The sequence below is a fragment of the Argiope bruennichi genome, chromosome 9 (assembly GCF_947563725.1).
Source record: "Argiope bruennichi chromosome 9, qqArgBrue1.1, whole genome shotgun sequence".
Classification (NCBI taxonomy): Eukaryota; Metazoa; Arthropoda; class Arachnida; order Araneae; family Araneidae; genus Argiope; species Argiope bruennichi.
Window position 1 is genome coordinate 99,144,501 of NC_079159.1, and position 24,544 is coordinate 99,169,044.

The 24,544-nt window shown below is 26.8% G+C and overlaps 1 protein-coding gene across 1 annotated transcript; it reads left to right on the forward strand.

The window, feature by feature from the left end:
• Positions 1–97: 97 nt before the first annotated feature.
• Positions 98–17,357, forward strand: LOC129984288 (transmembrane protein 39A-like). Its single transcript, XM_056094147.1, has 8 exons — positions 98–363; positions 9,197–9,389; positions 9,472–9,555; positions 9,940–10,094; positions 10,736–11,018; positions 13,993–14,177; positions 15,393–15,513; positions 17,031–17,357. The coding sequence occupies exons 1-8, from the start codon at positions 296–298 to the stop codon at positions 17,262–17,264; spliced, it is 1,323 nt and encodes a 440-aa protein (XP_055950122.1). The 5' UTR covers positions 98–295; the 3' UTR covers positions 17,265–17,357.
• Positions 17,358–24,544: the final 7,187 nt, after the last annotated feature.

Here is a 24,544-nt window from a genome sequence, read left to right on the forward strand (position 1 = left end):
TGTGAAGAGCAAAACTTCACAAGTTTCTCTTTAAGATTCCATTTTCGGTTTTCTTTTCACGTCCGTTAACTTTAACTTTGTTTACGACTTGTTTGTTTATGAGTCAAATTGTTGTTGTCTTTAGATTCCACGATATGTATATTAATTAGATTTTATAAGCTTTCAGAGCTTATAATTTATAAACGAATTTCATTTCATTTTAATTTTATAATATGTAATTGATTTTTGCAGTGCATTTTCTGAGAGTAAATTTTAAATTAAGAAATAACTGAAATTCAAAACATTAATTTCGAAAATGCCGGGTGGTAGAAGAAATGCAAAATCAAGTTCATTCAAACATCATGCTCATGCATCTGATGATAGGTAAGACTTTTGTGTCAGTAATATTTTTTAAATGTATTGCAGCTATGCAACAGCTGTTAAAAGAAGTAAAAAAATTACGAAGACTGCCATTCATATTGTAAACATTAATCTAAAACAGATTTTTAATTCAAAATTTTTTTAATAATTTCTTAGCTATTCTGACTGGAAAGCAATTTTTCTGAACCAATGAAACAAAAAGTAAATTCAAATGATAATGTAGTTATGTGGCATTTTGCGTTCCTTTGAAATAAGTACATAATTTTTATTAAACTGTACTTTCATGTGCATGTTTGTTAATAATTTAATTCCTGAAACTGTCTAATAAATTCTTATTAATAGAAGAATTATAATTACATTCTATTTTTTTGCTACTTCTTTGTTTTCTAATTATCAGATTCCTCACTCATTTTTATTTTAAGCAACTAAACTGGAAAATTAGGTTCTTGTTAAAAGTGACAAATTCTTATTTATTGCTGCCCTGACTTAAATGTATTCAAGAATTCTTAATATAAAAAAGTTTAGGGTTTAAGGAAAAAAAATATAAAAGAAAAAATATTCCATAAGTTAAATTCTTGCATTGCATTTAGATTGTTGTATGCTCCAATTTCTTAGCGCTGCTAGACAAACAGAATAAACATTTTGCAGAATGAGATTGAAACAATTTGTATTAAAATTTGTATATGTCTGCAACTATCATAGAATTAGTGAAAAAAACATTACATTTTACAAATATATATATGTATATAATATACACACCCAAGCTTATATAATATACACACCCAAGATATTTTTAGCTTCACATTGATGATTAATTCTTAATTTATAGAGAAATAAGTTATTTATAATGAGAAGAATAAGAATAAATTATGAATGATTAAACCACATATACATTTAGCTTCCAATTGTATTCCTTTGAAATTTTGTAAAAATTAGGTTCAATTGCATCACTATTTTGATAAGTGTTTATTTTAGGTTTTTAAACTAAGAGAAAAGTTCTTAAAACTTTTAAACAATTATCTATTGAATTTTTTTTTTAAATAACTACTTTGCTCTCTCTCTCTCTATATATATATATAAAAGAAATTGACATTAGACTGATTTCAGTTAGTACAATATTAAATCAGCATTCTACTAATACAGCTCTTTTTTTAATCATCACAAAAAGATAAGATGCTTTTTAAACTGTATTATTGTTTAGTTTATGCTAGGAATACTTTTGGGAAATCTTGAAAAATATTTTTAAAAAACTTGTATAATGTGAAAATATTGTAACTGTTGAAAAAAATTCACCTATATTTTGTCAAATTCATATTTTCTCCAAGTGAAGCAAAAAAAAAATTAAAAAAAATAGCTATAAACGTTTCTGGAGAAGAGGGTGGGAATTATGTGTATTTTTGGACATGAAAACTCAAAAAATAGTATGAAGTCTTTATATCAAAATTGTAAATTACAAATTTTCAATGAATTTGCCGATTTCTTGACTATTTGTCATTGTGTCTGTCCATGTGTTTGAAATAGTCCAGAAATATGACATGCTAATTGGACTAATTTTAATGTGTTATTTTACATCAAAACTGTTGGCCCTACTTGAATTTCAGGCCAAACTTGTTGGCAGATAGACTGTGAGTATGTGAACATTTTAATTTAAAACCACTGTGAGCTAGATCAGAAATGAACAAATTATTTATGAGTAGCTAAATAAGAACAAAAAAACCTATCTTGCCAAATGGGTTAATTAGGTTATAACACAGACACTATTCATCCAAGGATGCTTACTAATTTACCATACTGAGTTTTATTCTTGATTTTTGCTTTTATTTTAGTTTTGAACCAAAAAAATTTTATATAATTATAATTTTAAATATGTTAAAAGTAAAAATATGATTTTGGCTTATAACTAAATATCCAGTGATTTTAAAATGTTTCATAAATCTGAAAATTTGATCAGAAATTATGTATACAAATACAAATAGTAAGAAAATGTTAAATTAAGTGCACAAAAAAATTATTTTAATATTAATAAAGTAGGTGATATCTGATATCATAATGTTTTTTCAGATTAACTATTAATGCTAATATTTAAACCAAAATTTTAAAATTTTATCTTAAAATACAAAGTGTTTATCTGTTTATTTTGTTATATTAAGTTAAGTATTAAGTATGTTATTACATTTTTGTATTAAATGAATAAATAAAATGAAAGTTTTATTATACTGTAAGTGTTAAAATGTTAATGTAACTATGCATTCATTAATCAAAAGAACATATGCTTTTTTTTTTCACCTTAATTTTTTATTAGATGAATATTTTTGCTCTGTTGTAGCCTCTGAAATTTCTCATTACAGTTTTGATGGAGTGCTAAACTTCTCTAATCCAATGCCCAAATTTATTGCCGTCTAAACATATATAATTTATTATGAAGTTCAGTTAGTGCACAAGAAATATTACTTTAAAATTTTATTTCTAATGCAGTGAATTAAGCTGTAAGTGTTTTTTTAACACTCTGTTTTGCTATAATAGCATTTTTGATACTTCTAAAATTCCTATACTCTTAATAAAAAAAATCAGTGCTGGCCCATATAGAAGCTTTGAAAGGACAGCATCTGGACTAAAGGCTATAGTTTATCCATTTTTCAGCTAGATACATGAAATTTAATATGTGATGTTGGTACAAAAGTTGTAAATATGTATTTAATGGTGGACAGCATTTCTCAAAGTAAAGTTCTTTAGTAAATATGTCTTATATGCAAACTCATCATCTCTAATATACTATCTAATACAGAGAGGCACATTAGAGTTATTGAGTCTACATTTAAGATATATTTACCAAAAATATACAATAGCATATGGACATAAATACTATAATGTATATATTCTATATTATGAATTAGTACAGCATTCATCATTAAAAGAGCTTTAAAATGAAAAATAACTTAAACAACATTTATTATTTGCTTATTTAAAAAAAGTTTAGCTTTTGTAAAAAGACTAAATAAATATTTACATAAATTTACATTAATTCATTTTATAATCAGCCTCTTCTTACTATATTTTTGGCATATTTTATTTCTTTTTGGAAACATGTTACTAATACATACATTTAAAATATAATGGCTGAAAAGTCTTTTAGTCATGTATGTGATCTTATAACATTAAACTGAAAAACACTCTTTTGGATAAATTTGTTGCATACTAGTGAGATCAAAAAATACCCGTAATGGTGGCATAAAACAAAAGGTATCAATTTATTAATCAAAATTTACTGTATCTCTTTCAAAGTAATTTCCTCTGACTGCAATACGCTTCTACCAATGTTTTTTTCCAATATTCATAACATGCTTAAAATCGTTTTTGTGAAACTTCTTTAATTGTGAATTTTCTTTTATTAAATTAATGAATAAGGAATTGGTGAATCGTTATTTGTTGGAAGTTTGTTTAAAAACTTATGAATAATAATTACACTGTGAAAAGGCATGTTATCGTGGTACAAAAACCATGACTTTTCTCGCTACATTTCAGAGCGTTTTCAGCGAATTATTTCGCTCAAAAGCTCAAAACACTCCAATAGTAATCTTTATTGACTATCTGACCAATTGGTTGGAATTCGTAAAGCATATCATCATAACTAGAGAGATGGTTGATATCCAGTTTTACTGTATCAAGTACAGGTTGATGATGATACTAGATTGTACCTGATACAGCCATAACCTATTCTTTTCCCTTCATAATGAAGTTGGATATTCGGAAGGTATCTGTTCCCGCACTTGTGCCTTGTAACTAATACTGATAAGAATATAATTCGAAATTGGAATTTCGTTTCTTCAGAAGAGATATTAATGACGATATGCCGGTGGCTTTGGTTTTGACAGTGATTGGCATATAGGTGAGGTGGAGAAAGGAAGGTCTTTGTTGATATAGTTAGTACAGAAGGAGGCAATGATTCTTCAATGCACTGTTACATGTGAAGGGTAAGCATTGGTTGGGGAAGTAGTATATGTAATTAAAAATATCAAACATGCTAATAACAACACCGAGGGGGGATTGCGAAATCGGGCTTTATTTTTATCAGATTATTTTAGTATCACCCGATTGAAAATGAAATAGGAGATTGAGTCCAAACACCGATACCAAATACCTGATATTCTTAGTCTGTATCAGTTTGATACAGTATCGCTGGCCCAACCCTATAACCTAATCATGTCCACAGTCAAGAAGTGCTCTATATACTCGGGAGGTGTTTTTTCCTTGATTTCATTCGCAGTTTTTAAGCATAGAATATAACTTACAATTAACCAAACGTTGTATCTTCTAATTCTTGTATCCAACGTTCAAAGAAGTTTCTCAGTTCAAAATAAATAATCTGATAAAAAGGCACTTCCAGGCACTATCAACATTTCCCCGATGTTTTGAAAAAAAAAAAATATCAGCATCTTTCTGCGCTCAACTTAAATCATTTTGAAAGTAAAACTTTATTATATTCTTAATTTTGAGCATCTTTATCTGCTTCTCTCGCAATTAATTCAGATGTATCATTTGGGTAAAGGCTATTAAATGCACAATTTACATTTTCAAAGAACTTAAATGCCTTTCAAATATAGATTATTATCATTCTCTTTAAAATCAAAATCTTGGGTCAAGAAGAAAGAAAGAAAAGAATATCAATGTAAAAATTCAATTAATTAGCTTCATTTACATTGTTACTAGTCTGCATCACAACTTGTAACCTAAGCTCGTTTAATTCGAACGACCTCTCTTTCCTTAGTAACCATAGAGCTATGCATATCATATATATCAGCTCTATGTTCGTAACCCTTTTTTATTCTGCAGAGAAATTTATTTCTCAGAAGTAGTTCTTTCTTTTTCATTTTCTTCTGCAATTCTTCAAATAAGAGTTAGAATTCCAAGACAATGATTTTACAATTTTCGTCTGAATAGATTTATTTTTCGATCTAGCAAGTATTTGCCTAGTATTCATCCAATTTGAATGAATTTATAGTAATGATTGTTTAAAGTTATTCATACTCTTCAAAGCTATTAATTTCATCGAATGCAGATGATCTGTTGATTGTGTCCAATCTTGTTGCAAACTTGAAATACATAAAAATCTTGTTTTCTGATCTTTGCTGAAAGGATTTATTTCAAATTTTTTGTCAAAATCTCCTGTATTCAAATTCTCGAGTTGGGCGTCAATTTTTTAACCTTTACAAAAAGAATGAATTTACATAAATTAACATGAAACCACTTTAAAATCAGCATCATTTTGTCTCATCTTAGACATATTTTATATTTTTTTCAACTCAAATTGTTAACGCATATATTTAAAATGTAACGGTGGAGCAAAATTTTAATTCTTTCATCTCATTTGGTTACAAAATAAAATTTTTGTATTCTTGTTTATATCTGCTTTAATTTGAAGCTAAAACTAGCGGGATTGGTCACCCCAAAACTGTCTCGCATGCTCTCTAATAAATGTGTTATCCCAGACAATGCTTTGCATGGCATTGGTCTACTATCCTTATAAAATATTAACTTTTAGCAGTTTTAGTGAATATATCGTGTGATCCTTACTGAGTTTTTCGGTAATTAAAGCTTTTTATGCTATTAAAAGTATCCGAAAATCGAATTTGAGTTTTAGATGCATTCATTCAAACTGATTGAAGCAAAAATTTGATATTAAAATACAATTGTAGTCACAAAAATCACCCCCCCCCCAATATGATATATCTAAGTCATTTTTTTTAAAAAAAGTATCGCGTTACATGTTTCTGAAAGTTCAAACCGACAGACGATCAACTCCTCTATGAATTTGACTCAGACTGTGTCAGCTGACTAACCTATAGATGTAAATCTGTGTACCGAATTTTAACTGTCTGTATTCCTTCATTTCGCAGTTATCCTGTCAACTTTTATTCGAACAGCCAGACAGATAGACTTCGTCTAAACGGAGTTTGATTGAAATTTGGCGTAAAAAAATTTCAACCGTCTAGGTCAAAGCGTGTTTGAATTAACTTTGTCACAAGCAGATAGACACTTTCCAAAAATGTGTTTTTCGAGCTCAGGGAGGTGTAAAACGTGGAGATTTGTCAAAATCTCGAGTTCGAATTTTTTGACGATTACAATATTTTCTCTATACTTCGTATACGAGAAAGTAAAAAACACATGATGAGTGATATTCTGAGTATTATAATATTTTTTTTTTCTCGTTCTGCTGTTATTATTATGCATTTTAAATGAAGTTTTCTGCAACTCAGTTTCTTAATTCAAATATTTCAAAATTTACGTTTTACTTAACAATGTAATACAATTTTTTTAAAAAAAATTACGATTTTTAATCTATCATGTTAAATAATTCTATATGTTTTTAAAGCTATTTTTTTAATTTAATAAAATAGTTTGAAGTTAGTTAAAATAAGATACAATTTTAATATTTATTTCAATTTATTTTATATTGGCCGCCTCTGACATCCAGGTAGTTCTCCTGGATTATTGATTGTGTTTAATTTCAACTAAATATCTCAATGCTCATTATTCTGTCAATAAGGTATTTTTTTAACATCAAAATGAGATAGACACTAAAGCCCTGTTATTTTAATAGCCATATACTTAATTTATTCATTGGATACTCGACCTTTCCTAATGGAATCAAACACTATTAGAAATGCAATTACCAGATCATCTATATTCCAAATGCATATATTCTTTTATAATTCTGTAATTTCATTTTCTTATTGTACATGTCAATTGTGTAGATAATAAACTGAATATTTCTTTGCTTTTCGAAATAATGCGATTAAAAATGTGATAAAAAAATGAAAATGATTTGAATTCCATACGAACTATGCAATTTATTTTCCAAAATTTGGTGAAATTTTTTTTTAAAGAATTGTAAAAAATTAGGAAAAATTTGCATAACTATAAATTGGTTTCATTAAAACGACATTTTTAAAAATTAACTTATCATTAAATACAATAATAGTTTCTTAAGTATGCGCTTGAAAATGCCAAAATTTCACTTTTTTAATTAAGTAAAATTTTAAAGGGGGAAGAAAAAAAAAACTCTCTGAGGCATTTCAACTTTCTGTATTCAGAGCCATTTTAAAATCCTTTGGCCAATCTATTCTGTAGAGTGCCAACAGGCAGATGCACTCGCAATTTCTTTTATTACTATTAAATTGCGAGTGCAATTCTAAAATTTTAAATGTTTCTGTGTGCTGTTTAGTAAATATATCCAAATTCAGAAATTTTGATTTAAGAAATGCGGAAGAAAATATTGTGCTATTTCCCGTTTGACTGTGATGACTTATTTATTGTAATCAAGTTGTAAAGATATCAAGTGCAAACAAAGTCACGCACAAGCTCTATTTGTTGGACTTTTATCAAATGATTCAATAAAAGACAAACATCACAAGTTATTGAGCCTCCTTCTTTCTTTCTCTTGAGAAAATCCACTTGACTCATTTAGAACTTATGAGATATCTAAAAAATTTATTTTATAGATAAAAAATACCATTGTTGATTTCTTAAGTTGTAATTTAATATCAATTATTTAATCTTTATCATTTAAATATATTGGATCAATATTTTTATATCCCCCACTTTATCATTTCAGTAAACATTTTTTTAGAAAAACTCCATCATATTTTTCGCTCTTTTGTACAAGCTTTATGCTGTTTTATTTTTTGGTTAAAAGTGGATCTATAATTTTTTGAAATTTTGTTAGTAAAGGATAAACATTCTTAAATATTTTGAGAATTTAATATAAGTACAGAATTGAAAATTGTCCAATCTAAAGAAACACATGAAGAGTTTACATTCATTGTGAAATTTTCTTATATCATCGCCATTGTCATATTTATACCAGTCGCCTTTGCCGACCAGCTGGTTCGCCAGGAGTAATGCTCTCTAAAATTTTCAATTAAATATTTATGTACCTTAGTCTCTTAATCGCTTAATAAAGATAACTCAAAAATGATGTGAGCTAGATTGTTGAAATTTGATATATGATCTTTACACCAAATTTGCAAATTTCTTTCAAATTTTCAGTAAAATTTGTTCAGAGGAAGTCCGATTATATGTAAACACAATAATTACAAAATTGAAAGAACTAGTTGCATAAAATTCAATACACAGTTTTAACATCTGTAATGCAGACAACTGCCAAAGTTTGAGACTTATCCATTTACGGATTGACTGCCTGTCGGTTTGTATTTTCAGAAACATGTTAACGCGATAATTCAAAAATGCAATGACTTAAATATATCAAATTTAGTACAGTTTTTTGTGGACTACAAGTCAGTTTTGTCAAATTTTGCTTTCATTTCAAAAACGTGCCCTAAAGCACAAATTCGATTTTCGATACTATTAACGATACCAGAAATTAATCGCCAAATAATTCGCCAAGGATGACACGATAGTTCAACAAAAATGATGAATTCACACCAAAAGTTAACATTTCTTAACTATTGTACACCAATGCGTGCAAGGCGTTCGCTGGCATGACAAGTTTATTAGAAAGTATGCGAGAAACTTTTAAGGAAGTCAATCTTGCTGAATTAAATGATGAGAAACTTTAAAAACAAAATTAAAAAACAACTTTTGTAAAGTGAAATAGTAATACTTGAATTAATTTTTAATGAATAAAAAAATACATACACTTTTTACTTCACTATTGAAATTGTTTAGATATATATGTTTATTTGTGTATGTATATGCATCATACTTATGTTCTTAATAATTTGAAATCATATTTTTATTCCCTTTACAATTGTAATTTTTTTAATGGAATTGCAATCAACCTTATACAGTTATTTAAAAAAAAATATTTCTTTTACAGGCACTCAGATTTACCTACTCAACCTCAAGTACTCCCTCCCAAACACATACCTATGCCAGAAATTCCACTTAATAGTGACTTTCATTTTGAAATGGATGCATTACTTCTGAGCCTTTTTGCTATGGCTGGACAGTATATAAATTTATATAGTAGTGTATTTTGGTTACCTTATTCTCACAATGAGGATTTTCTAGTAAGCAAAATATATTTATATGCAAAATTTCATAAATAATCATTAATTATTTTTTCTAAAAGATGATGCTTTGCTTTTGCAGAATTATTACCTGATTGATTATTATGTATTGACAATAAATTTAATAATGCTTAGTAGAAGAATACCAGTGTCCATTTTAAAAAAGGTTAGTTGACGTCTTATTTTGAAATTACTTTTTCGCTTTCTGAATTTTTATAGTATGATTTATATTTGTAAATCATGTTTTTGTTTAATTTGTTGAAATTTCATGATGTTTCTGTTTTTTGAATTTGTGCATAATATTTCTCATGTTTTTAATGTCTTATGTATGTAATGATGATATTTAAAAATGATAGTCATTTATTCATTTAAAAATATGAGGTTATAATTTTTAATTACATATAAAGTTTGTATTTTACTTACTTATAAAATTTAATTAAAACACTCTATCTTGATACTTTTATGATGTTTTGTTAATGTATAGTTTATTCATACTATATAAGAAATGTATTGAAATGTATTTATGAGATGTATTGAAAATATCTTATAGCTTTGCAGTGTTTGTTTTCCATCATCTTACCAGTCAACATGTACCCTCTGTATTCATATTTTGATCATTACTTGCCTTGCTCCAGTTTTATTATTCTGTTTCTATTTTGTGACCTTAGAGCATGGAATTTTGAGTATAGTCTTTCTTATCTATCCGTAAGTGTTTTTGTTTTTTGTAAAGAAAGCCTAATTTTTCATAATTTTTGTATATATGCATTATGGGTTAATTTCTAATATTTAATTTAGACATATTTTTAATCCTATAATGAAGTTTGGGATATTTTTTTTCAGTTAACATATAATAGTTGGGAAAATTGATCATGAGTGTTTGACTAGTTTTAAAGATATATTCAAGTGAAAGAATTTAACTGAACTAAATCATTATTGCAATTTTTTGACTTTGTAATAAACAAATTTGCATTATTTAATGTACTATATATTTCAGATACTTTTAATATGCATAAAGGAAGTATATTACAGGCATGCATGTAAAACAAAATTTATTTCATAAATTTGTTTGCATTTTTGTGAGATCATGTTTCCACCAGTAAATTTGGAGTTTACCTCCTTGTTAATTATTTGATTTATGTCTTTAAATTTTTTCTAATTTTGTAATTTTATTATTTTTAAAATTTAAAAATATTACTGAAATGTGATACATTTTTTTGCCAATGTAATTATTTAAAATTTTGTTAGTTGTTTTTTAAACTGAATTTTATCTTGCATATGAATACTTTTTTGTTATTGAAAATCATTTTCAAAGAAGCTAATAGTTATGTATTTGTTTTATATTGTAGATTTGTTGTGTATGTTTCTGCACTTGGTACTAATGTTACAAAATTTTTGGAAATTAAATCACCCCCATCTGTGGAAAAGATACCTGCTGTAAAATCTAAGAATGCGGCAGCAAATAATAAAAACAACTCTGTAATCCATCATGTATGCTCTATGTCAGCAGAGACAATACGAGAAGAAGTTGAGACATTGAGAAATGACTTTAATATTCGTTTGAAACAAGTTCTGTTTAATTCCTTCCTTGTCGTTTATCATGCCACTTTCTTGCCATGCTATTTTTCGCCAGTAAGTATGCTTTATCAAATGCTTATTTTTAGCTACTGAAATGAAATGATAAATTCATTTGTGCACTATTATTGTTGCTTTTATATAGAACTATAGAGATATTGACTGCATATAGTTGAATATTTTATATTTTGTCATTTTTAAGCATAAAAAATAAATGTTAAAATCATATTTAAATATTGGTAATCAGTTATTTTTGAATTTCATTCATTTTGCAATTTAAGTTCCATTTAATAATTTTTTTAGAAATATTGGTTGGATGGATACTATTCTAATAATCTTATTTTATGCTGAGTATTGATTGCTCTAGGTATTTTCCTAACTATTAATTCTATGAATAATAGACTTGAATCTTGAATATAAACTGTAGCGACAAAGGCTGTTATCCCATAGGGGTGAAAAAGTTAAATTAATGGATATCAAAGTACTTAAGGACTTGAATAAAGATGCTTAGATGAGGCTATGGTCTATAATAATAGACTTCAAATCTAAATAATACTGTGCCTTTATCAATTATAAGAAAATTACAGTTACATGTCTTGCTTTTATTAGTATTTTACAAAACTGTAATTACATGTCTGCTTTTATTGGTAGTCACAAAACTGCAATGAAATGTCTTCTTTTACGAGTGTTAATAAAATTACAATTAGATGTCTGCTTTTAACAGTATTAATAAAATTGCAATTAAATATCTTATCATTACTAGAATGACTAAAATGTTTTAAACTGCCAAATTCACCATTGATTTGCTAAACATTGAAATTATGAAAAAGTTGGCTATCTTGAAATAGAATTAAAAAATAAAAATCGTTATATATGCATTGGTTTTTGTAACTTTAAAGCATATTCATGCCAAATCTGAAAAAAAAAAAAAAAAAAAAATCAGACAATCTATTTATTTGTGAGTGTATAACAAACAAATGAAATCATGAAACAAGTTATTGTAATTAATAATATATTAAATTAGCATTCCTAATATGCATTAAATGTTCTTCTTTGAAAGTATGTTAAGAATTTATCTCTAAACAATTTTCTTGTTGCCAAATATATGGAAATCTGCATCTGTGATACAAAGTTGATCTACAAACTGGGTTGAATGTGAAGTTACTAAACTTCTCTAGTAACTAGGACAGTATTGAATTTTAACAGTTTGCTATGAATGAAACAAATATTCTTGATTTGTCCTTAGTTTTTTTTTTTTTCCAACATTAATAAATGATATAAAATATATTTAAATTTAATTTCTTTTAATTTATTGAAAAAGTATGTAGTAAAAGCAAATTATTCATCTTTAAACTTACTTTTTATGTTGCTGTATGCACTATTGTATCTTGGAGAGTTATGACTTCCTCAGTGGGCACCATGAGATGTTGTATAATTTTAATTGTATTTTAATAGCATATTTAGAATTTCTTAATGCTCTGTGTGCAGCATAGAAAAATTTTATTACTAGAAGTTGAAACTTGGGCACCATAAATTAGAGCTAGTTGTAGTTTTGTTATACAAACTATTTAGTGAAAAAGGATTTATTTTCATTATCCATTAATTAATTTTTTATAGTTAAAATATCCTTTCTTTAGTGTTAAAGCTCATACAATTTTAATTCAATTTGGGGCTTCTTATTTGTATGGAGCTATGGCATAAAATCAGTAAGTTGTTTCTGCAGTTGTTATCATAAAATCATACTATTGCAGGAAAATCAATTTGTAATTTCGATGAAGGTAGTTGTGACTAATTTAATTCTGATTTGAAAAAATATATAGTGTAAGCAGATTCTTCAGTTCCACTGATTATTATTTTTATTAATTTTTTTCAATATATTTTAATGTAATCTAGAATGTGTTTTGGCTATTTTTACTTAATGTATACAAAAGTTATTTAAGGTTTTGCAAAGAATAAATATAAAAGATTTACATTAGGTTGTTTGGGAAAATCTGAATTCAGAAAAGATGGGAAGAATCGAATTAATTGGGAACCACTCTTTAAGCAGAAAACAAAAATTCTAAATTTGTAGTTAAATGAGAGTGAAATGTCTTTTATAATAATTTATTTATTATTATTATTCTTTTGAGAGTGTAAAAGTGAAAAATAACTTAGAAATAATAAATTGCTCTGTTAATTTGAAGAATATAATTTGCTTTTAGAAATATATATTGTTGCTGGTTGAATTGTACATCTGTATACATAAAAAACTGGCAACACCAAAGATTCAGTTCCCTAGCCGTTTCCAATGATCTGATTTTACCAATTTTTATTTCATTCAAGAACTTATGATATCTAGATATGTCATTACTGGTCATTTGCTCTCTACTCCTAAATTCTAAATCCAACTATATCTGTTCTAAAAATTCTAAATCTGTTTCTATGATTTATGTGCCTCAATAATTAGCAAATCCAATTTTCCTAATATAGTCTATGGGAAGTCATCTCTTACCAAGTTTATTAATTAAGGACTATGATTTTAAAAATGGCATATTCTGTTGCTCAAACTGACCTTGGAGCATCAGAAGTAAAAGTATAATTTAGCTTTATAGGATAAGATTATCTTCCTGGAAGATTCTTAAGTAAATTAGTCTATGTTGGTTTCTTTTAGAATAGTAATGAATTGCTTGCTGCATTCTGGTAGATGGAAAACTTTCTACCAAAATGCAGCAAGCAATTAAATTACTAAGGGGCATATTAGTCTCCAATTTTTCAAATAATATTTAACATGAGGATAGAATCCATACTTTCTTTTCCTCTATTATGCTGTATCTTAAATTACTATGTTGTTAATGGTCTAACATAAATTTGCATATCATATAAAAATCAGAAGCTTTTACTATTGTCATGATTATGATTTTTAATAATATTTTATTACTATTAAGTTAATTTATTTGTAATTATCCTATCTATTTTCAGTATGATAAAAACTTATTTCACATCTTTCATTTTAATACATCAATTGTTCTAAAAGATTTTTTTTTCCTTGCAGAATACATTGCATTATGATGTACATTTTGTCACTCAGTATGGTGTTTTTACTGGAATTGGTTGTTTCACATTGTATATATCACATTGTTTTCCTCCTAAATATTGTGATGTACTTCATAAGGCGGCCCTGCACTTAGGAAGATGGCAGAGAGTTGAAATAAAAAATGTGCATGTTCCGTATAGCACGTGAGTTTTAATACATATAGACATCTTTTGAAACATGTGCATAATATATATTATTGTAATGAAAATAGCAAACAAAAACACTTGCAGATATTCTCAGATAAAAATAGATTTTCTGAAACTTTTTTTGTGTGTGTGTTTGAAGCACATAGTCTGTTATAATAATGTTTATCATATTATAATTTTAATACAGTAGACTCCCGATTATCCGCGGAGTGGATTATCCGCGCCTGCCGCACTAAGTTTTTTATTTTTTTCTTCCAAGCAAAGAGAAAATGCTTCCAAAGCAAGAAGCAAACACAAATGACTGATTTCTTCAAAAAGGTATAGTTTTACAGTTATGCTTTTGTAATTACATAATACATTACAGTATTAAAACAGTACATATGTATTAATTTTTCTGTGTATCCTTGACGCCTCTTGTAAGTACAAAGCACTTTTCTGTTTTCATTAACAAAATGCATTTTAGGCTAGTTTTGAGTGATATACTAAAATATTAAGCGTTAGTTAAACATTTCCTGCTGTTTATTTTACGTTTTATTGTATATAAAACAATTTTTCAAAGTTGGAATGGCTGTTTCCTCTTTTGCTATACCCGTTTTTAGCTTTTATCGGATTATCCGCGATTTTTGTTATCCGCGGCGGCCGTGCCACCCAATTCCGCGGATAATCGGGAGTGTACTGTATATGTATTGAACATTTAATTATTTATTTCGTTTCTTATTTTCGTTTTTTTTTTTTTAAATAAATAAAGAAAAAGACACCTATCAATTTATTTACATTAGCTACCAAATTATATTATTCTTTTATGTACAATTATTCCATTGCAGAAAATGATGAAATTCATGATGGAGATTCCTATTAATATTTAAGTTGAAACATTGTATTCTGACAATTTAATTTTTTAGTTATTTGCTGATAATATACAAATTTTTGCTAGGTAAACCAGTTTTTAAAAGAGCTAGCTTTAAAATTTACTTCACATAATTTATGTTTTATTATTTGATGTACTATATACATAAATCATTTTAGTGGATTCATTTGTTGAATAAATAAATCATTTTCTTGTGATAGTTAAATAAAAAAAGTCAAAGTTACAATGATTGAAAAAAATCACCTTTTTCTAGGAGAATTTAGTATTATGTGATTATTCTTTCTATTATTATTTTAAATTATTGTAATATCAGATGTTTTCTTTAATCACTATTTTTCTTTCAGGTGGACTGAGACTGCTATGTGGAATCAAGGAGCTTTAGTTAAGCACTCTAAAGAGCTTTTTAAAGCTGAAGGCATATCCAATGCAGCTGAACCTGGTCATGCTGGACATTCACGGTTTTATGTATGTTTATTTTAAATTAATTTGGCTATTGTATATAACAATTGTTATTGGATATTTTTACTCTATAATTTCACTAATTGTTGTTTATAGTTTGTTGTTTCCACTATAATTGCAAAATTGTGTTTGCTAATTCATCATTTCACAAAAAAAGAAAGTTATTTTTATGTTGGTCATTTTGTTTGTGTTTCAAGGGACAGGGGGCATTACTGTAGAAATTTTGCATTTGCTTAAAAAAAAAGTAATCTATCCTGAATTTTCAAAATCACATGTTAATATGTGATTTTTGCAATTGCATTGTGAAGTAGTACTCTAAAAAATATCTTAATCTGACATTTATATTTATTAGTAAAAAAAATAGTGAAATAAAAAAACATTTCTATTGTGAAAATGTGTATATGAGTTGAGTTGATACCTGGTTTTGTTGTAACTGGTAGATGTTGATACTGATATTCAATTATACGTGATATAGCCAATAGCCTGCTTGTGTCAACATTATTTATTTCTAGATATTAGTTTTAAAACCATTATCTTTACCCCAAATTACTTACTATCTTTTGATTGTTGATTTTAATTTACTTCATTCGTTTTTTAGGTTTAATTAAAAAAAATTTATAAAATTTAAAAGACTGATAGCATTTAATATTGATTTTATTTTTAATTTTTTTTGTCATATGTTTATTTTTATTCTCTTTATTTATTTATTTATTGGTTTATATATAAAGAATTCTTATTACGTAAATAATCTTTTAAAGTATGATAATATCTGTCTTAGTTTAAATTTCTAACATTAGCTTTCTGAAATAGAAATTTGATTCATTTAAATTCTTTTTTATTGAAGTTACTGATTGACTTTATTTAACTATTTATTTAGGTAAAAAGGAAAATTTAAGATCATATAATGATTATCTGTATTAAATTTTTTCTAAATTATTACTTCTTTCTTTATATTAAATTTCATTCATAGGTATCCAGAAGTATGTCAAAAATCAGTAGTCGTGATATCCGAGTTTTGAATAAGTTGTTTTATTTTTTAAAGATTTTTTTAATGCTTAGTATTGGAATTGTGAACTTTGTTAAACATATTAGTTGATTTTTGGTATATTCTTTCAACAAATGCTCTTGTTAATGGTTGCTAGTTTTAAGTTATAGCTATTACTTTTATGGTGACCCCCTCCCAAAAAAAACCCTACAGAAATAAAAACTGGTTAATTTATGTATATGGGGGTGACTCATTATTCCCTCTTTACTTTAACTATGTTTTCACTAAAATTTCAAGAAAACAGGTTCTTGACATATTCATAGCTTCAATTAATGATTGATTTTGATGATAAAAATTTGATGAATGAAATTCAATGTGTCCTGTTTATTGTTTATATAACAATTATTCAAAGTGTGCATATTGGCTCAATTTATTGTCTTATTGTATTAAATTGCTTTTTATAGATTACAACATTATCCAGTTCTTATTATATATTTATAATGCATTCATTAATAGTTAATTTTTTTTTTCTTTACAGTCATTGTTTAAAAACCCAGCTATAGCTGCTCAACTTGTGTGGCTCTTGCTGTTGTTTCTTCTCTTTGCAGAAGTCTTTGTCCTTGTTCAGTCCCATACCTGGAATGATCTCTTCTCCATACAGCTACTAATTATGATCAACTGTAAAACTTTATACACCTTGACAAGAATTTACTTTGTAGTGAAAAAAATATATCATGAAGAAAAAGTGATTATTTCAAAATTTAGTAATTAATATTTTTTGTAATAGGAGAATATTAGGAATGAAATTTGAAAATAATATGTGTATAATGTACATAGACTAAATTAAATCTTTTTTTATTATTTGTATTTCTTGTTTCAATCTCTCTAAATTTTATGGTGCCAAAAAAATTTGACTCTTATATATATACATACAGAGTAGTGACAAAGTTGTGGAAACCTTTTAGGAAAATTGTATTTTGTAAGTTTGAAGACAATTGAAATAAAGATATTTGTTATAATACCATAAAGTTACGTATTACTTTAAAGATAATTTAACCAAGAATGTAATGCATTAAATTATGTTTATTTATCATTATTCCTTTAGTTAAAGCTGAATAACCAGTAGAAGGAAATGCTCCTAGCATTAATTGGTAAGACATAGCTTTATGCTATCATTTTTTTTTTTTTAAGTTAAAGCTAAATAACCAGAAGAAGGAAAGGCACCTAGATTTTATTGATAAGACATAGCTTTTCTTCATTTGAATATAGCCAATGCAAATGTGTGTTTAGACATCTTATAAGGTATATATCTTGTAAGTAGTATAATTTTGGCATTGCGTCAAGAAAAGTCATTCTTTTGTAGTCTTTATTTTTGTGTGTGTGTGATCAAGTTGGTCACTTTTTTTTTTTATTTCCTTCCTTTTTGTGAGTTTTCAAAATGTGAAGAATAAAAGAAATAACTCTATTGAAATAAATCTATTGAGTTGACTGGTCATTTGAAAAACCATGTAAAGTCTTATTATTGCTTGAATAAGACTTTATTTATAATGAACTTAGAGGGGGGGATGGTAAAAATTTAACTAAAAGTGACATTTCGAAATTTTTCAAAAATAATCAGGAAACTCAATTAATAAAAAACTAAATTACTAAAGGCAGGAAAAAGTGCACAACACTAAGTTATGATAGAATAACAAAAAGATTGTATCTAAGTGATGGAAAAATCACTTAGATGGAGGGATCATCTGAGAATAAACAAAGTGAAATGGTACAATTCAAGGTAAAGTTGAGTATAAGAACCATTTGACCATCTAATCAAGTTTCAGTTCCATTTAAAAAATAATAAATAAAATAATAACAATCTTAAACAAATTTTGAAGAGATTATATAGGACAAAACCTCATTTTAAGTCAGAACAATGGGATAATGTGATTTGAAGTGATGAAATCAAAATCTCATGATAGCAATAGTATAAAACATTTAAGGACAATAACAGAAGATTTTCATCTTGATTGCATTACAACTACTGTTAAATGCCTTTTTACTGTTATGCAAAATCCAGTTATATTAAATGTTATTACAACCAAGCAAAAGATGTGGGGAGAATTTGCAAGATTAATGAGAATATAAAAGTTCAAAAATACATAAATTAAGTACTCATTCCTAAACTGCTACCTTCTGCATGCAATCTTTCACAAGATAAGGAATTTATACTTCTTAAGAATTCAACTCCATGTCATGTTGTCTTTGCATACAAAAGCTGGGTCAAAGTAATTATATTTCACTATAGCTCAGACTTTTACCTAATCTAAAATCTATGGAGACGATTAGAGAAACTTTTTATACCAGTAATAAAATTTAATTCATTAAAGTAATAATTTGATCATGGTATCACATCACAACAGCGGAAGAACTAAAAACATTGGGGAATCCATGGGATGACATTGCAAGATCAAAAGGGATGCTAAAGGTTACTCAATAAACTGTCATAAATGAGAATTTTTGTGTATGTCATTATTCCTGTGTTTCCATTTTCTTCTTTGTAACTGCTGTTACAAATACCATTTGTAAAAATTATTCTGTTAAATTATCTTGAAAAGGATGTATAATTTTATGGTAAATAAAATTGCTGTTATGATTTACCAAAATTCAAAAATATAATCTTTCCAAAAGGTTTTCACATTTTTTTTGGCCATTAAATATATATATATGGTGCACTAGAAAAGTGGAACCACCATTTATTTCCCTAAATATTCCATTTGCATAGTTTCATTAAATAAGGTGAGTATTTGTATGAAAATCATTTTTCTTCTGCGTAGATTGATTGTAAAAATGTTCCAAAATTTTCATTTTTATATGCCCTCGGATACTGTAAAATTGTCCGATAGTAAAATACTTCTCTTGTACCTACACACCATCATTCCTCTTACATATTTTGCCATTTTTCCTGCTCACTTATCAATACCTTTTTTTAGTTCAGTGCTGTAGAGATGTGTATAATTCTGATGTTTTAATTTATTTTACATTTAATTGAAAAACTTCTAAAGTGATAATTAATTAACCATATTGTGTTTGTTATATTTATGGAAATTAAATGAAACAAAAAAAAACATTTCAAATTTTAAAAAGAATATATATGTATTTTGCTTATTTGGCCTGAAGCTTGGCAGATTGAATAGGGGAAAGCTTTGAAACCTACTGTCAAAATATTCAAAGTAAAAAATTAGATCAGTCCATAGAAGATTTTACTTCCACCATATAAAATTAGATTTAATAAAACTATTTATTAAAGTATTACTAAAACAAAGAATGTTTCAAATACCTATGTCAATAGTTCTCAGGTTTATGCACAACAAGGCTAAAAGAAGTGTTATATCTAGCACTTGACATTAGAAAAAATGACGAATAATTGTAAGTTTATATAAGGTATTCAAGAGAAAACCCTTGAAATCTTTCAATGGTTTTCCTAGGGGGGGGCCTTAAGATACGAATGTAAAAGAAATGTGAATAGATTTCAAGTTATTAGGTTGCAAAATGAGCTTAAGATTTTTATTTTTCATATTCATAACTGGAATGTAATTCTGGAAATTTGCATATAAAAAGCTTGGAAAAAAGTGAAAGATTCCACCAGGGCATATAGGAATGGAACAATAATATCAGGAAAGATTAAATCCAAGTACGTTTGCCAACTATGACTGATCATTAAAAAATGATGACCCCTGGCAATTCACCAGAAGAAAAGCAATAAAAAAAAATAAGGGAAAATTGTGATAAGTACATTTGCATACTGTTTGTTCTCTGAATATGATTGTATTGCTTTATGTTCAATATTCTGAATGCTTCCCAATATTGTAACGATATTATTTAGAATTTTGCAATAGTTGGATTGTTTGATAAAACTATTAAATCCAGAAATATAGAGGCAAGCATTTCATTTTTTGGGGGAGAGTGGGTACGCTGAGACAAAGAAAGTGCTGACTTAAATCATAAATTTTGACTTTTAGAAAAAAATCAAAAGACGAGATGCAAAACTTTCAAAAAGAAAGGGGAGGGAAAAAAAAGAAAGAAAGAAAATGAGAGGTACAATCATTGAAAGATATTATTATTATTATCTTCAGCACATGTATTGAAAAGTATCAAGAGAGGCTTTTGTAACAAGCGATTTCGTCTGTCTAAAACTTTCTCGCATATTTTGAAATAAATTTCTCTTGTATTATTAACCTCATGTCATTGGCAGACAATAATTACAAAAGAAACTATTAGAGTCTTTAGCTTTTTTTTTTTTTTTTGAAATTAATTGTTGTAATGTGATTAATGCACAAATACTAGAAAACGGATGCTTTTTTTTCCTGGTAAATTGAAACCAAAATTTAATTTAGAACTGCAAATGTAGTCAGAAAATCACATAACAAAGTGCAAATATTTCAGCCTGAGTTTTTATGTTATTACGTTTACATGCGTGTGAAAATATAGCCTGACAGACGTTCACCTGTAATGGGTTTTTTTCCAAATTTGATGCATATCTACATTTTATATGTTAAATCTGTGCACCAAATTTTATCCAATTTTATCAATCATCCATTTTCTATTTTATAGATTTAATTAATAAATAGACTTCTGTTGAATGGATTTCATTCAAAATTTCAAATATCAGTTTAGAAATTATCAGTTTTAGAAAATATCAAATAGAAATCTACAAATATAGTGTTAAGCCATATATATCAGTTTTTATCTATCTATCTCAAAGGATTTTGTGAGTTATCACAATCACAGATAGACATGCATAATTCCTCAAATATGTTTCTCGGTCCTGGGGAGATCTGAAATTTGAAGATTCGTCAAAATCTCGAGTTCGAATTTTTTGACGATTGCAATACTCTCTCTTTAAATACTTCATATAAGAGAAAATCAGACAGCATTAGAAGTCATTTCTTACTTGCTATATATCATTATATTCTTCTTATCTCTTGCGAAATCGGAAATTTAATTTTCTTGATATTTTTCATTTTATTCTTAAATTTGTATATTCTAATTAGCTCTTTATTATCGAACTCAAATTTAATAACTAGTTTAATTCGGCCTCATCTTGTTTCTATTTTGATGTATCAGTCTTAATATATAATATCTGAAGCATTTTTATAATCTGCAGATTTTGCAAAAAAAACAAACAAAAAAAAACGTCTATTTATTGAAAAGTATGTATGTTTTTTATTATTATTATTATTTCACTGATTTTTTCAGTCTGCTTATGTTTCCATGAAGATTTCGAATTCAACCCGAATGATTTCCTTAAAACTGCTTATCTTGAACACTATGAACATTTTCTAATTAATCGCATTGATTATGCAGTTTGATTTACTTTGCTAGAGAATCAGCATATATTTTAAATATGAATTATCTTCTCGCTGATACAAGAATTAATTAATGTTTGTTCTACTATCATAAAATCATTTTGATGGATAAAAATAGAATAACTGGAAATTAATTTTAGAGACGTTAAGAAATTATAAGTAATAAAGATACAAATTTAATGTACTTAGGGATTCATTGAACATTTCTTTTTTTTTTTTCAAATTAATTTATTAATTAACCAGCATTACATGCAGAAACATGCTTAACTATCCCAGATTAGAGATGGACTCACTAGATTGATCGATAGCAAGTTGAGCCGTTACATTTAAGACAGTGTGAGTTCCCCAGAATGTTTGTGTGTGAGAGAGAGAAAAGCAAGAATCTGCTCAAGCAAATTTTCTGCAACAAAAACTTTTCTTTGGCTAAAAAAAAAAAAAAAAAAAAAAAAAAAGTACGAATTAACAGCAATTCTGTGCAACTGACAACTATTTTTATGCAATGTCGGAGATGCTGCGTGCTCATCTTTTTGTTGCTTCAGAAACCCCGTCAAGGCAAAATAAAGTGTGATATCCCTCTTTGCATAAATATTGAAGTCTTTACATGGGAGTGTTTTGTTGGTGATCATGGACTTTTTTTGTTCTTTTTGCCTCTTTTTTGCCAAACAACTAATGGATCAATTTCGTAACTAACAAACATACTCATTTTCCAAATATATATATATTAAATCAAGCAGGGACTGAAAAAGTTGTGTAATTTGATAATCAAAAGTATTCTGAAAAGCGAAACTCGTATACTCAAGCCTATACAATTATATAACTTTTGACACAAAAGTTCTCCAAACCCAAATATAAGAAATCATTTGTGTAGCAGAATGGAATCAATATTAAAATCTTCACAGACAATTTGACTTTTATATGGATATTAAAAAGTTTTACAATCAAAATCATATTTGTTTCAGATACAAATGAAAAAAAATATATATATATATATATTTTTTTTTTGAGGCAAATAAATTTTTAGTGTTGTCAGTCTCAACTGATTAATGAAATACTTTTTAAAAAATACTATAATATACGGTTGTAATTACAGAAATTTTTTAATTCTATTTTAATCATGCAGTATCTTTGTTAGTGTTTGTAACCAGTGATGCTCTGGATCCAAAAATATTAGTTGTCAAAAGACAATGGGGACCCCATTCACATCCATATTGCTGTGATTAATTTTTTTTTAATTTTAGGAATTATGTTTAACATTGTAATAACCAAAATATATTCTACTTATAAGTGATAATAATATATTAGATATTATTTAATATTATTATTTATAATTAATAGAATATTTTGGAATTATTTTAATGAAAAAGTCAATAAACTCGGAAAAAAATTCGAATTACTGACGAATTTGATTAAAAAATTTTAAAGCTAACTAATTGCAATCGTAAATGGAATCTTATGAATAGTTCACAGGAAATGGAAGATATTTGGGGAATCTGCTGTTTATTACTATTATTATTATTTTACATTAAAACATTAAATGAGCATTTCCCGATAAAGCATCTTTTAAAACTAGCTTCCAGTGCACGATGAGATCTTTTCTCGTCATTTCAAAATTAACTTTTTTATTGCGCCTTAACTTACACTGAATCTGTGTAGCCTAGTTATTTTTTTGTTATTATCGAAAAATGAAATTTAAAAACCTAAAATTCATTCGATTTTTCTAATTTTGGTGTATGAATTCACATACAAATAGGAAATTATTGAATAATTTTTATGATAGAATTTTTTTTACCTAAAATTAAGATTTAATATATTTAAAAAACAGAAATCGCTGATGATTTTTTTTTTATTTGACATTTTTTTCGTTAAGATACCAACTTTAATGCAATTTCATTTAATTATTTGTGTTTAGACCGTTTGGTGACAAATCGTATTGATTATATGGTCTAATATATATCGACTCTACAGAATTTGATAGATATTTGAAGTAACCATATCAACTATTTCCTCATCTCTTTCTCTATAAATATAGTGCATTTTTAAATTTTCTGTTTAAAAGTTTATTTCTGCGAATATACATCTTTAGCGTTAAATTCACATAAAATATCTCCTTTTAACGAACAGTAAACATTATCTTGCCGTTTTTGTAACGACAACACCTTTTTCTTTCGTTATTCAATTAGAACATACATTACAAAAATACTGACTTAAAAGGTAAGGAGTTTTTTTTTTGGTACATATTCATTCTAATCATTTTTATTCACATGTCATTGTTCGCGGAAGTAAAATAAAACGTTCGATTATCTCTGCAATAATCGCCACTCGGAGAAAAAAAAAAAAAAAAAAAAAAATCCTTGTTTTCGCCAAGCCCTTGGTGAAGTTTTAATGCCCTTCTTGTATGTTTGCAGTTTCTTTTTATATACTGACATCTAATTTTACTATTATGAAGTTCCATCCTTCACCTGCATATGGATCCAAAATTTCTATGGATCATTATTTAGCCCTCAGGAATGACCTACTAACTTGTAACAGATATATAATTCTTTGGTTGTTTTACAGAAAAAAAACCTGTTTGGTGTTTTGTTTTGATTCAGATACAATATTTTCCAAAATTAAGCGCAAATATATTTTGATTGCATTTTATTTTTCTTTTTATTTATTTTTAATTTTAAAATCAATCTTTTTGCGTCTGAAAAATGGCAACACA

Excerpts from the sequence above, each read along its gene's own strand:
- LOC129984288 (XM_056094147.1), top strand. The coding sequence starts at position 296 with ATGCCGGGTGGTAGAAGAAATGCAAAATCAAGTTCATTCAAACATCAT. Across the intron at positions 9,390-9,471 it reads CTCACAATGAGGATTTTCTA|AATTATTACCTGATTGATTA; the intron begins GTAAGCAAAATA and ends TTGCTTTTGCAG. Across the intron at positions 9,556-9,939 it reads CAGTGTCCATTTTAAAAAAG|CTTTGCAGTGTTTGTTTTCC; the intron begins GTTAGTTGACGT and ends AATATCTTATAG.